This window comes from Carassius gibelio, chromosome B15 (genome assembly GCF_023724105.1).
Source record: "Carassius gibelio isolate Cgi1373 ecotype wild population from Czech Republic chromosome B15, carGib1.2-hapl.c, whole genome shotgun sequence".
NCBI lineage: Eukaryota > Metazoa > Chordata > Actinopteri > Cypriniformes > Cyprinidae > Carassius > Carassius gibelio.
In genome coordinates, this window is record NC_068410.1 from 26,421,814 (window position 1) to 26,436,480 (window position 14,667).

A 14,667-nucleotide genomic window follows, 5' to 3' on the forward strand; every position below is an offset into this window, starting at 1 on the left:
TCATAATCTTTATTATTTCATTGTTTACACTTCATATATTGTCCTAGCTCAGCTTCACTTTACCATTTAAAAGAGCTGTTTCATAGTATTTGTATTAGTGTATTTGTGTAAATAATGAACATACCAGCTCTTGCCATTCAGGGGCGTGTCTAGGGGGAGGCTGGGGGAGGCAATGCCTCCCCTAGGATAAGCCCTGCCTCCCCTGAGAAATGATCTGTCCCTCTGATGTTAAATTAAAACTTTAAAGTGGATTGTTTTGTGCATATTTTTCATAGCTTGCAGATGGGTCTGATCCAACAAAAATCCAGTTTGGCGCTGTTTCACAGTGCGCGCGCTTCGGGGGTACGCGCTGTTTACCTGGCAGAGCTTTAAAGCAGTGGCGTGTCCAGAAGCCAAAGGGTGGCAAGAAAATTAGATTTGCCAACCCAAAACAGCGTTTGGGATCGAAGTGCATTGACAGCTGAACAGCCTGATTTTGTCCTCGATTTCTGCCGAGGGTAGGATGTTAATAGTTTTGGTTGTGGGCGATAAAAATGTCTCCACAGTCTGCTTTCGAAGAAATATCGTTGCATTGTGTGCTGCGCACATTCTATCAGCTGCAGTTCTGGCCCAGCGGGATTAATATACTGCGACATACATTAACATCACAGTTAACTCATTCACATTTTTTTCATCTGTTTAAATCCTTACTGGTTATTTAAACGTTTAATTCGTGTCCTTTTCTGACGTGTGTTTTTTCTGAGCACAACGCGCGGCCCGAAAACGAAAAAGCCCTTCGAACTGTGCCTGATTACTAAGTTATGTTGTGTGCTAATACTGTCAAAACACACAAGGTTTGTGTATAGACTCATATGTGTTAAAACGAAAGTAAACAACTGAAAGAAACAGATGCATGTCTGAATATTAGAGGCGCGCAGGTCTTAAAGGGACAGTAGGCTACATGCAGCCGTGTGAATTAAAGGGATAGATCACCCTAAAATTTTATTTCTATCATTTCTGTTCTATTTCTATTTCTGTTTGTACACTCACATGTTGTCCAAAACCTATATTAACTTCTTTCTTGTGCTGAAAGCAAAAGAAGATATTTTGAAAAATTAGGATAACCAAACAGTTGCTGGTCCACATTGACTTTTATAGTAGGGGGACAATTACTGTGGAAGTCACTGTGAACCAGCAGCTGTTTGGTTTTCCACCTTCTTCAAAATAGAGTTTATGTTTAGTAGAAGAAGGAAACTCATTCAGATTTTTTTTCTTCACTATTTAAATTTTTGGGTGAATTATATGTTAATGAAACAACAAACACACAGAGAAAAATCAATACTCTATACTCTTGACTGAAAAACTTTAATTCAGTTGCTTTAATAGGAATCAGTGTATATAGTTTTTATTTTTATATTTGTTCATTACATTTTTTTAATGCTCCTGCTAAATACACCCCTTTTACCTGAAAATGAAGCACTTTATTTGTATAATATCTGTATTTGTAATGTGTATCTTTGTTCTCATTTTTTAATAACAAAGATAAAATAATGACAAAGATTTTCATCCATGCACTTTGGCCTAAATATCTGCCACACTCTTTCATATTTTGTTACCTTAAAAGGCTTTATAATAGGGAAATTAGTTTGGCTGTGATGCTCAAACAGCTTGCAAAATAGAAAAACCAACATGACAAAGAATCAGGATAAAATCATGGTATTTTCTAAAAAAAAAAAAAAAAAAAATTGTTCGATTTTTATTATATCACCCAGCCCTGTGGGAGACCAAACCCATAGACTCCAACCCCCCATAAAATAATAAAAATATTTGCCTATGGCAAGCACCACTAATAATTAAAATTTTTTTTTAACTATATTTAAAAAAAAGTTATGTTGCCTCTGCTAATCATATCATAATTGAAATTCTTATAGTTTTACAAAAATAGCTTTTATTTCAACTCTCTAAATCTCCTGACACCCTGTAGCCGAATATATTTCTAGGCCTACGTATTTACATTTATTCATTTAGCAGACACTTTTATACAAAGCCACTTACAACCACAGAATAACATTCAAATACTGTTCTCATACTGTTTAAATGAGCATATCAACAAAAAAAAATTACCTGTGGCCGCATTCACAAAGAAACTTATAAGAGGCTACAAGTAGCTCCTTAACTGGTGAATTTAAGAGAAACTCCTACAAATAATGACTGCTAATGTGTTTTACAATGAGTAATTCACGAAGCATTTCAGCCCTAAAAGTAGCATCTACTTCTGGACCAGCTTAAAAGAAGAAACAAATTAATTAACCTCCTCTCTATACAAACGTAATGTAAGATTCATTTAAAGAACTCTCTTGTCCTTCTCGGTAACCTACTTGTGTAACACGTCTTCTCACAAGCAAACACGTGTCACTCATTATCAGGCAAACACCGTGATCTGTTATATATATGAATCTGTCATATCTGTTGACCTGGTTTAACTTTTATGTGACAGCCCTATAGTCTAATAGGGGCCCTGTGCCTATCTCTGGGTTCCTGGCTTAGAAAAAGATATGCATTAAAAAAGATTGTGTGTAATATAGCTTAATTTTGTGCCGATATTTTCAATTGTGTATGTTGCCCCCCCAAACAAGCCAAATGCCCCCCCAAACATGACATCCTGGTAACCCCTCTGTTGCCATTTATTATGCTGCATAGATTTAAATCAGTCATTATCACTCATTAAAGGGGTCAAATAATGCGATTAAAATTTTTCCTTTCTCTTTGTAATGTGTTACAAGCTCTTGGTGCATAAAGTAGATTTATGAAGTTGCAAAGACTAAAGTCTCAAATCCAAAAAGGTATTCTTTATAAAAGTTAAGAGTCAACCACACCCCCTAAAACAGCTCGTTCTAACACGTCCCCACATCTCTATGTCACTGTTGGACAATTTGCATAATCCTGCCCAAATTTTCACGCAAAGAAAGAAGGCGTTCCTTTTATTCTCGTTGTAGTATTGTTTTTTCCACCTCCTCCATGTCGTATAGATGCTGTGTGTTTGGTTGTGAAAGCAAAACTACTTTCTTTGTCCTTCCAAAAGAGGACGATATCATCACGGAATCATCACATGTGGTTGCTGGAAGCCCGCTGGATGCTCCTTCATAGAATCTGCCGGCCGCACCATTCTCAAGCACAGCCGCCTCTGCTTACTCCGCTCACTTTAGGCCTTCGCTCACTGTAGGCCTCTGGCCTTCACTCACTCAAGTGACTCTGTTTCATTGAGAAAGCAAACTACTTTGAAATCATGTTTATATCACATTATTATTCGGCCAATCACAGCACACCTCGCTTTTCAGACCAATGAGCCTTCTAAAAATATTACGTGTTTCAGAAGGCGGGGCAAAGAGGAGAAACAATAATGTACATTATTGGGGCTTAAATAAAGGCCACCTGTAACGAATCCATATGTTTTTGTAAGAAAAATATCCATATCTCAAACGTAATAAAAACTACTCTCTACTTTATCTAACTGTGGAATGCGGAAGTTGTGGATGGATGGCGTAGGACAACGGATGTCATCATTGTGTGATTAGTCACAAACGCGGAGAGAGAAAAAAACAAAATGCTGGTCACTAATTAGAAGAACAAACCAAGGATTTGTAAAGAAAAATGTTGGAGAATTTTGATATAAGCTAAGAGAGGACTGGTTTTCCTGTGCTTAAGTAAGGAAACTTGTGTCTCCTTTGCTTCTGTAAACCAAAGCATGAGACTAGCATATCTCAGAGGCATGCACGCAACACATACATCCTACATCATCCACTGTAACGCTCATTATGTTTGATATATGGATTTTTTTTTTTTACAAAAACACATATGTATTCGTTACAGAAAGCCTTTTATTCATGCCCCGGAGCTGTGTGAGGCACATTTTAGTAGGGATGCGTGCACTTTATTTAAAGTGTTAAAGTGTTTTGGACTCTTGAACAGCCCACTGCAATGATAACGCTTGAAATAGACAGGACATTTTTTATCTAACTCCGGTATGATTCATCTGAATGTAGAAAAGGCATGGTCAAGTCAAGTCACCTTTATTTATATAGCGCTTTAAACAAAAAGAAAATTGTGTCAAAGCAACTGAACAACATTAATTAGGAAAACAGCGTGTCAATAATGCAAAATGACAGTTGAAGGCAGTTCATCGTTGAATTCAGTGATGTCATCATTCAGCTCAGTTCAGTTTAAATAGTATCTGTGTTAATAATTTGCAATCAAGCCAACGATATCGCTGTAAATGAAGTGTCCCAAACTAAGCAAGCCAGAGGCGACAGCGGCAAGGAACCAAAACTCCATCGGTGACAGAATGGAGAAAAAAACCTTGGGAGAAACCAGGGTCAGTTGGGGGGCCAGTTCTCCTCTGACCAGACGAAACCAGCAGTTCAATTCCAGGGTGCAGCAAAGTCAGATTGTGCAGAAGAATCATCTGTTTCCTGTGGTCTTGTCCTGGTGCTCCTCTGAGACAAGGTCTTTACAGGGGATCTGTATCTGGGGCTCTAGTTGTCCTGGTCTCCGCTGTCTTTCAGGGCTGTAGAGGTCCTTTCTAGGTGCTGATCCACCATCATGTCTGGATACGTACTGGATCCGGGCGACTGCAGTGACCCTCTGATCTGGATACAGACTGGATCTGGTGGCTAATGATGTAGCAAGTACATAGGGTGTTATGTGAAGTGTTCCCAGTTCCGGTTTACCTAATTAATGCAGCCTGAAAATCCTTTAACGGATTTGGATATTAAAAGCATATTAGTATGTTATGTGTAAGCCAGGTTAAAGAGATGGGTCTTTATTCTAGATTTAAATTGCAAGAGTGTGTCTGCCTCCCGAACAATGTTAGGTAGGTTATTCCAGAGTTTTGGCGCTAAATAGGATACACCTAGGATACCTCGAGGTTGAGTAATACACAGGCTAATTTTCATTTTGGGTGAACTAAACCTTTAAGCATGATATTTTGAAGTAGAAATTCTTCTCTTCTCTTCTCATCTCTTCTCTTCTCTTCTCTTCTCTTCTCTTCTCTTCTCTTCTCTTCTCTCCTCTCCTCTTCTCTTCTCTTCTCTTCTCTTCTCTTCTCTTCTCTTCTCTTCTCTTCAGTTTATTTACAGAATTAAAGAATGGAAACTTCTCTTATTTTAAGAAAAGATCCATAAGACCTGTTTAAGGCATCTCAGTCTTTAATTTGCATATTTGATACTGATATCAGAGTGAAAATGGCTGACAGAACAAAAATTGGACCTTCTTTCAAATTCTATGTGAAAGCATTTTAAAAAAGAAGAGCACTTCAGATCTGGTGAAGGTCACACATTGCACTGAGTAGTGTATTATTTACAATGAATCCTCTCGTGTATTTGAACCCAGATCCCCTCATCTGTACACACACACACACACACACACATTTCTGTACTGAGCAGAGATCCATTAACAAAGACCTTCAGAAAGATTTAAAGGCCCAGCACAGGGAAATAATGCCATCTGTGGAGCTGTCAATAAGGGAAAAGCTTGAAAAACACTGAATACAAATGAACCAGGGCCATATACTTCCTTGCAAAAGTGTGCCTTGCAATAGTTAAAGCTCTTGTAGATATGGCCCAACGCTCTCAATCGACCAAAACACATGTCTTGCCACTGCTGGGCCCAAGGACATAATGCAGTATTGGAACTAGATTGCTACTGCTGAAATATAATTTCACTTCCACTCTCACATACAGATGATAACCAGTGTAAGCCTATGAACTCAACTGGTATGTCACCCAAAAATGGGTCACATGTTTCTGATACAGTTGTATGTACCGTTACAATTTTTTATGCTTCTTAGGTTTTTGAATGAATCATAAAAACTGTTAATCAGTAATCTAGCTTTAGTTTTTAAAGTGGTATGAGTGGTCTGCTTACTGAAACGGAACACACTGCTCCTGCCATGCTCCTTTTAACAGGCAATGATGACAAGTCAAATGCTTATCATTAGTGCAGTAACTGATGGATATGATGCTATCAGCAACTATTAGTGAACTGACTTCCTTTGAGCAAGATGGTGTTGGATTACATTTCTCTTAATTAGTGAAATTATCATGACTAGTCAACTGTATAACAGTTGTTTTTGCCCTTATTATCACAAATTTCATTTGTCCTCAAGATATTCATGACCAAACACATAAGATTGCATTAAAAATAACAAACAGTCCTATATTTAAGAAATGTTTAAGTCATTAATAACTTGAGAACACTCACCATCTGCTGCATGGTGGAATATTAAAATGCAAATGCACATTTGAGAATCTCAGCCTATGTAGTAGGCCATCGTTTACCTTCTGTTTTAAGAATATTGTGTGTTTAAACATGAGTCTCAATTGAATTTACTGAAGTTACTGAACTTTTCTTTTTAAGAAATGATTCTGGTATTAAAAAGGTTCAAAAAGAAACCCATAAACCCATCTGTGTATTGCTCTTTTTGAAAGAGACTAGTCTATTGATTCTTGTCTCAGAGCACTATTGTCTTTAAAGAAGAATGCAAACTGGATCTAACCAGCACAGAAAGAGAAGAAGATGGCCCAGGTGCACAACAGCAAGAGCATGAGTACATCAGAACCGTTCATTCGAGAAACAGATGCTTCTGGTGCTCAGCTGCATCTTCATTGTGTGAAGTAAAGACTCTAGAAAGCATGAGCTCTGTAAGTGCCACTACTGCATACGGAGGATTCTTTGATGAACAGAATGTTTGAAGAACAACATTTATTTAAATAGAAATAGTTATTTTGTAACATTATACATCTTATATTATTGTCTCAATATACTGTATATTTTCAAGTCACCCCAGTGGGCAAGTGATGGTAAAAAGACATCAAATAGACATCAAAATTGCTGTAAAAAAAAACAACAAAAAAAAAACAGGTCAAATATGCAAATCAAACTGACGTCAACAACATGATGTGACATTGATTTGATGTTAATTGAATCAAACATATTTGCCTACATATACATTAAACCAATTTCAGTGTGGGATTAACTTCCTCTTTTCACTCAATCTCCACTGGAGGATGTTGCCATCCAAACTGAATTTAAAATGAAGTTACAGCATCTTGATCAAGTCTTGTCTAATATTTGACGTCAAATGGATATCAAGGTGCCCGCTGAGTTTTGAATGGGAATATATTGTGTGTATTTTAAAGAATGATTTAGATTTTATTATTATATATTTTTTAATAAATGTTTTAACTGGTCCCTATTATCATTGTCAGATATCCACAAAAGCATTTAAAAACTGGTAATAATGATTCCAACCTTTGCCCTGAATATCCTTTTTCCATATTTAATCTTCTATGAGTTCAGTATGGCTACACAATCTCTAGTCAGCACAATGGCTGCATGATAAATCGCATGCGATATTTAATGCACATCTTGTCAGAAATGCCAGTCCTGTAATCAGCAGTAAATCTCCATCACCTGTGCGCTTTAACATGGAGTAGCATTTACTACACAGAGCTGTTGTTCACTGACAAGATGCGCAAAAAAATTATCATATTTTGTGCATGTTTTGCACAGCTTGTCAGTGAACAACAGCCATGTGAAGTTAATGCCTGACCATGTGAAAGCGCACAGATGATGGAGATTTACCGCTGATTACAGAAACGGCTTTACTGACAAGATGCCATTAAATATTGCATGCGATTTATTGTGCAATCCTAGTCAGGACAATTTGTTTGGTGAAGTTGCCATTCTCAGGGTTGAGTGGGATTTTAAGAATCATGTTCTCTAACCTTTAAAAGGGTAAGCAACTTCAGAAATGCAAAACAACTGCATTTAATAGGCCTCTGTAATATTCAAAATACGGTTACCTTTCAGTCGGTCACTTTTGATGTCATGTCGATGACTGATGAATTGGTAATCTCGCTAGAGTGAGACCAATCTACTTTGAGTGTAAACTAAACGAGGCAATGCAAATTGGCATGCGATGATTGCTTCCAGCTGCCAATGACCGCAACATGAGAATAAACAGGCAGCAGATGCACTGCATATTCAGCTTTTCATTTAGGAGCCGAGTGTTTTATCGTTGTGCTCCTACCAAGAACTTAGTGTGCTGACGAGCAAGTGCACTCAAAAGTGCTTCTTTGTGCAGGTAGTATGGTGCTACAACAGGTAGGGCTACCTTCATTGGGTGGGGGCAAAGTACAGGCTGCACTACCCCATGTAGTGCTGCAGCATCCATCTCCCCTGTGTGCTTCAGCACAACTAAAAGAGCACTCCTAAAAGAGCATTCACTGTCTCACATACCTGGGCATTAGGCATACATACTTAAGTGGCATTGGTGGATGAGTCATGTTCTCATTGCAGGAAGATAACCATCTCAGAGTGGCAGACTAGGCTACATTTCCACAAAAGGGGTGAAGTTCTGGTGCCACTGCCACAAACTTGTTCTCTTCCTGGCAGAAGTCAGTGGAGTACTTTGGGGCTGCTCCCAACAATGGGATGTTGATCACTGCATCGGAGGGTGAGCCAGAGGCCTTTGGAGAGGAAGATTCAGCTGTGCTGCCACCCTCTGGGACGGTAGCATCGCCTGAATCAGATCCAGAGATGATGTATGGAGTTGGATTTGGTTAAACAAGACAGCATGACTCTCAAAGGAATGTGCTCAGTGTTGAGCTGCTTGAATTCATTCAAAGGCAGTATGACAGTGCCACTGAAACAATCTCAGAGGCTCCTGAGGCATATAGCAGCTGCAGTGGCAGTCACACCACTGGGCTGCTTCATATGAGACCACTTCAGCACTGGCTCCATGGTTTAGTCCTGAGGTGGGCGTGGCAGCATGGCACTCACCGGGTCCAAGTCACACTAGCTTGCTACCAAACCTTCACCCTGTGGTAAGACTTCATGCTTCTTCAGGCAGGAGTGCCCCAAGAACATGCCTCCACCACCGGCTGCGATGCCACGTACAATGACAGACCAGTGTTGGGGTGTGGACAGCCCCCAACTGCAGTGGCATCTCAGAGGATGCTAACAAGGCAGGCAAGTACTGGTCCATATGGACAACACTGCGATGGTTGTGTACATCAACAAACAAGGTGGTCTGTGCTCCCGTTGTATGTTGCAACTCGCCCGCCACCTCCTCCTCTGGAGTCAGAATCATCTGAGGTCGCTTTTTGCCATTCAAATTCTGGGCCTACACAATCATGCAGCCGACGAGCTGTCACGAGCTGTGCTTCCCGGAGAGTGGAGAATCCATACCCTGTTGGTCCAGCTGATTTAAAGACGCTTCAGAGTAGACCTGTTTACCGCTATAAAAACCTCTCACTGCCAGCTGTTCTTCTCCCTGACCGAGGACAGAGCACCGTGCATTTAGGGTTGACGAATCATGCCTAGAGTTTGGGTAGGCTTTCTCCCAGGTAATCTTGAGTCTCCGGCCCGGCTATGTGCCCAAGGTTCTTTCAGGGATCAGGTAGTGAATCTGCAAGTGCTGCCCCCGTAGGAGGCAGACCCAGTCCTTGCTTTGCTTTGTCCCATCCACACTTTAAGATTGTACGTGGACTGGACACAAATTACGATTCAGTGACAACCGTTAGAGGGCTGGGTTCCATATATGTAAAGTCCACAGTATAGCCTCAGAGCCAATGTCTGCCGAGAGACTTCTGCCATTTCCCAAGAGGGTTACAATCAAATAAAATAGTTCCATATGCACCTAAATGGTTCTTCATATGTGTAAGTGCTTCCGAAACCTACATTGGGAAGGATGGGGCTTCTGCAACATTCATGTTCCAAGTGGAACGGATACATTTTCCCAGTGTTATCCAATCTCAATCAGTTGGTAGTGCTACGACAACAATGACTGGCCTTCTTGTTGCAAGCCCCGGCCTACAACAAAGAGGGTGCAGGCAGCTCACACTTTGGTAGGGATTACCTATATTGTAACCCTCGTTCCCTGAAGGAGGGAATGGAGACATCATGTCCCGTCACCATGGCTGTGATACTACTGCTGAGCAGCCAGGTCACTGGCTCAGCTACTCAGCGAAAACTTGAATATTTGGTGCATCTACTGCCTATTTATACTCACACTGTGATCAACAGCAGCTGGATGCAGTCAACGCATGACAATGTGCATTGGCTCGTTTAGACTAAACTCGAAGTAGATTGGTCTCTATGAGGTGGTTCCCAATTCATTGGTCATCAACGTAACATCTCCGCTCCCTGCTTTAGGGACTGTGGGTTACAATATGTAACTGAGGTGTTATTTTGTAATCACAGCAAGCCTGTAATCTCAGTGTATTCTCATCATGATAGAATTATCAAGTCACACTGTTAACACAACCAAACCTTGTTTTAGTGTCTGATGGTGTTGATACAGATTTCTGACAAAATTGAAGGTTGTACAAAAATATAAATACTTCTGAATGTTTAACAGATAATGCAAATTCATTCATTCCTGTATTTCTTATATTTTAGATTTATATTTTAGTTTTCATTATATGTAAAGTGTTCTTAGGTGTCATTTTCTGTCCTTCATGCATAAAACATGTATGTTTTTAACTATATTTTAATTCTGGAGCGGGACCATTGTTAGAAAAGTTCTAACTTTTTCTAAGAAAAAGTAAAGAAAAATTAACCACTTCTATTATTTTAGTGAATGCATTGTAGTTCTTGGAGTTGATTGGGAGATGTCCGGATGAATATGAGGCCTCGAGTTAGACTGCAGACAGATCTGGAGAGAAAACGTAAATTCTACTGATTTGCAATAGTGTGAGTGCATTAATTACTGCATGTGCTGGTTTTCAGCTGGATGAGAAATCCACACAAGCAGAAGACCTCCTCCTACAGACAGTATTCGGAGCTCCTATCATAAACATTTCAAAAGACATTGCAGTGCCATCTGTTGGTTATGATCATGGATGGGCATCTGAGTCTGTAACTTGGTCACAAAACATTCCCTTGACTTCCTGTCCTAGACCCTCTAGATTTTGGGGTATTATGATATATAATTTTCCTGACTTTAGCTAATTCTGATATGGTGAGGCACCAGCATGTTTTACTTATGAGGATTTTTAATGCATTTTTTTCATCTTGACAAGCATCATGTTTTATCATTTTGGTCTTTCCATATTTAAGGCAAACATCTAACTGACGTCTAGGCTGCCATTCGAATGGCAGGCTTGACAACTGAAAACATGAATGGAAACAGCAAATCAAGTGGAGCATTAGATATCAGAACACTACTGTGCACTGTGAATGTGTTTTCATCATTCTGTCTGTCTGTCATCATTAAAAACGTTTGTCAATTATAGTTTAGAGACTGCATCATTAGTTTGTCTCTTTATTGTCAATCATCTTCGGGTTTATTTTTCATTATGCATTACTGAATACATTCATATCTGTTAGTACTTCAAGATGTCCAAGAATTACGAAATTATTAGTAAATCCAGTGTCATATTGCTCAATTAAAATATCTTCTCTTTGTTGCGTGTCTTACACAAAACAGGCCACACCATCTACAAACAGGTGAATCAAATACCATTCATTCAAGGAGCTTCTGGAGAAAACTGCAGATAGACATTTACGGATCTTCCAAGGTTCTCTTTGTGTCTCTTTGTGTCACATGCTCTGCAGCTGATCCTATGAAACTACCATTATTCAGTCACAAAAAACTCCATGAGTGGAAAAAAAGACAAGAGAACCCAACAGTTTTAATTTTCTAATCAAACCAGATGTGTGCAAACATGACTAAGGACTTTATTTACCAAATCTTTCCCCCTGTATTATCCACAAATAAAAATGATATCTTCATGTGTATGTATATATTTAGATTTATATATATTTATATCTATATTATAACATATATTATAACATATAATGTCATAACATTTATTATAACATTATATAATCCCTTAGTGTGACGAAAATCTCTTGGAATTCATTTTTTATTTTCAGGTCCCCATGCAGTCCTTAGAAAGCACAACATTCTGAGACGACTGGAAAATGTGGACTCACTGTCCTTCCTCCATGTCTTCTGTAATCATCAGATACACTGCTGTGACAAACAACTTCAGAAAAAAGGTTGATCACATCTCATAGTTTCATCAAAACAACAGAGTCATGAATAGAGAAAGAAACATCTTCCTGCAGAGCTGACCACACCCCACCTTTTTAAACCATTTTTTGATAATTTTTCTCTATTTTTATATAATAATAATAATAATGACTATAGAATTATCCTTGATATAAATTCAAAAGTAGTTCCTCTGTCAATTTAAATAAATAATTTTGGCAATCTTCATAACGGTGGTATTTAAAATAAATGAATGCTTACGTAAAAAATCCAACTTAGTCAGAAAAGAGGGCAAGAAAAGAAGGTGAGGCAAAGAAAGAAAGTGTAAAAAAACAACAGGGAGAGAGAGAGAGTGAGATAGATAGATAGATAGAATGAAAGACAGATGCAAAGAAAACTATCCACTTCTTTAGGAATTCAGAATGTATGTACAGGACTCATCTCTGAATCAGAAAAGCGCTCGTCTTTGCAGCAGGTCCTCACGTGTTTATGTGTGCGTGACAGTGCAACGTGGTCCGCAGCTGTAGTCCTGTGTTATACAAGTGTGTAGGACTTTGCGTAGGGGTTGTTGCTTTGTTTCAGGTGTCCTCTGGAGTCTAGCAGCGATTCCTGGGAGCTGCTGAGTTTGGCGGCCTGGGCCAGGTCGCCCGGCTCGCGCTGTGGCAGTGTGGAGGCAGTTCCTGGCTGCCACTGTTGTACTGCCTCTCTGCTGGGGGGGCCGGAGGAAGAGAGGGCTGATGAGGGGGTCTCGGAGGGTGTGGGGGCCAGCAAGGCTGGCCGCTTCGCCATTCTGCTCTTCTGTGGGTCCATACAAGTCTGTCCTGTGGCCTCTCGACCTGAAGGGGCTGCTCCCCGGTTCAAAAGGAAGTCCATGCGTAGGTAAGGGGGGAGATGGACCAGTTCACCTGCTACGAGACAGACAGTCATGTAAGTGTGAGCACTGCTCAAAGATCAGACTGGCTTTCCACACCGTGATGAAAATGGATGGAGAAACTAGTCTTTAAAAGAGTGGTTTGCTTCCAGAATTAAAATTTCCTGAGATTTTGTCAAACTGATGTCATCCAAGATGTTCATGTCTTTCTTTCTGCAGTCACGAAGAAATTGAGGTTTATGAGGAAAACATTCCAGGATTTTTCTCCATACAGTGGACTTCAATAGTGGCCAGTGATTTGAAGGTCCAAATTGCAGTTTCAATGCAGCTTCATAGGGCTCTACATAATCCCAGCAGAGGAATAAGGGTCTTATCTAGTGAAACTATTGGTTATTTTCTTAAAAAAAAAAAATTACATATATATATATATATACACTTTTTAGCCACAAACGCTTGGCTAGGATTAGCTCTGAAATGTGCATGCGTGTCTTAATTAGCTGATGTTGGAAATGTCACAGAAGTACCGGCCCAATGTTTACGAAAATGTGAACATGCAAAAAAAGTCAAATGCCCTTTACAAAAAAGGTAAACCAATGATGTTGGATTATTTTAAAACTGGAGTAGAACATGAGATAGTGTTTTTAACTGAAAACCACAAACGAAGAACTAATCATGTGTGACCTTTCCAACAAGATTACACAATGTGTGAAAACACATTAGCACATTGCAGAGCTAGAGCATGCTGAGCATTTGTGGTTAAAAACTATAGAAATATAAACTGAAGAAAATCCATTATTCCTTGGCAGGGATCGTCCAGAGCCATTTGAAGCTGCAAAGAAACAACAATTTGCAATCATTGGTAACCATTGAAGTTCACTATACAGAGAAAAATCCTGGAATGTTTTTCTCAAAAAACCTAATTTCTTTGCAACTGAAGAATGAAAAACATGAACATCTTGGATGACACGGGGATGAGTAAATTATCAGGATTTTTTTATTCTGGAAGTGTACTAATCCTTTAAAGGAAAGTTTTGGTTTCAAGATCTATCAACAGCAAAGGACAGGAGAGTTTTAGGATAGAATAAGGCAAGGTAGGGTAGAACAGATCAGGTTTAGGATAGGATAGAATAGAACAGAGAACAGTAGGTTAAAGGGTAGGATAGAATGTGTTTAGAAATGGAAAGATTTGTTTTATGGTAGGATAGGGTATGTTAGGAAAGTATAGGTTAGCTTTAGGGTAGCATAGGGACAGGACAAAACAGATTTACTATTGGGTAGAGTAGGATAGATTTAGGATAAGGTATAGGGCAGATATGTTTTAGGGCAGTACAAAAAAAGATACAGTATATTCTAGAAGGGGTTAGGTTTAAGGTAGAAGAGGACAGTTCAGGACAAGGTAGGTTCAGGGAAGGTCTAAGTTGGTATAGGATAGGTTTATTTTAGAGTAGTGCAGGGTAATATCTTTGTTTGGGTTAAGTTAGGATAGGGCAAGATAGAACTGCCTTGAGACAGGTTTCCACAACAGTAAACAAGGTAAAAAAGATAGAGGAATTAGATTAAAAAGGAATGTCATAGGTTTAAAATAAGATTCTGGGTTTTCCTAAGGTCTATTGATCCCATATATCAAGTCAGGATAGGATAGGTTTATTTTAGAGTAGTGCAGGGTAATATCTTTGTTAGGGTTAAGTTATGGTAGGGTAGGGATAGGATAGTTTGGGTTAGGATAGGGCAAGATAGAACTGCCTTGAGACAGGTTTCC

The 14,667-nt window shown here is 39.2% G+C and overlaps 1 protein-coding gene across 2 annotated transcripts in view; it reads right to left on the reverse strand.

Moving 5' to 3' along the window:
• Positions 1 to 11,292: 11,292 nt before the first annotated feature.
• dscamb (Down syndrome cell adhesion molecule b) overlaps positions 11,293 to 14,667 on the reverse strand; it is a 136,867-nt gene continuing 133,492 nt past the window's right edge. For both annotated transcript variants that reach the window (XM_052576112.1, XM_052576113.1), the window contains one exon: positions 11,293 to 12,945. In XM_052576112.1, the coding sequence (XP_052432072.1) occupies positions 12,572 to 12,945 (374 nt within the window). In that variant the 3' untranslated portion in view covers positions 11,293 to 12,571. The remainder of the gene's footprint in view (positions 12,946 to 14,667) is intronic.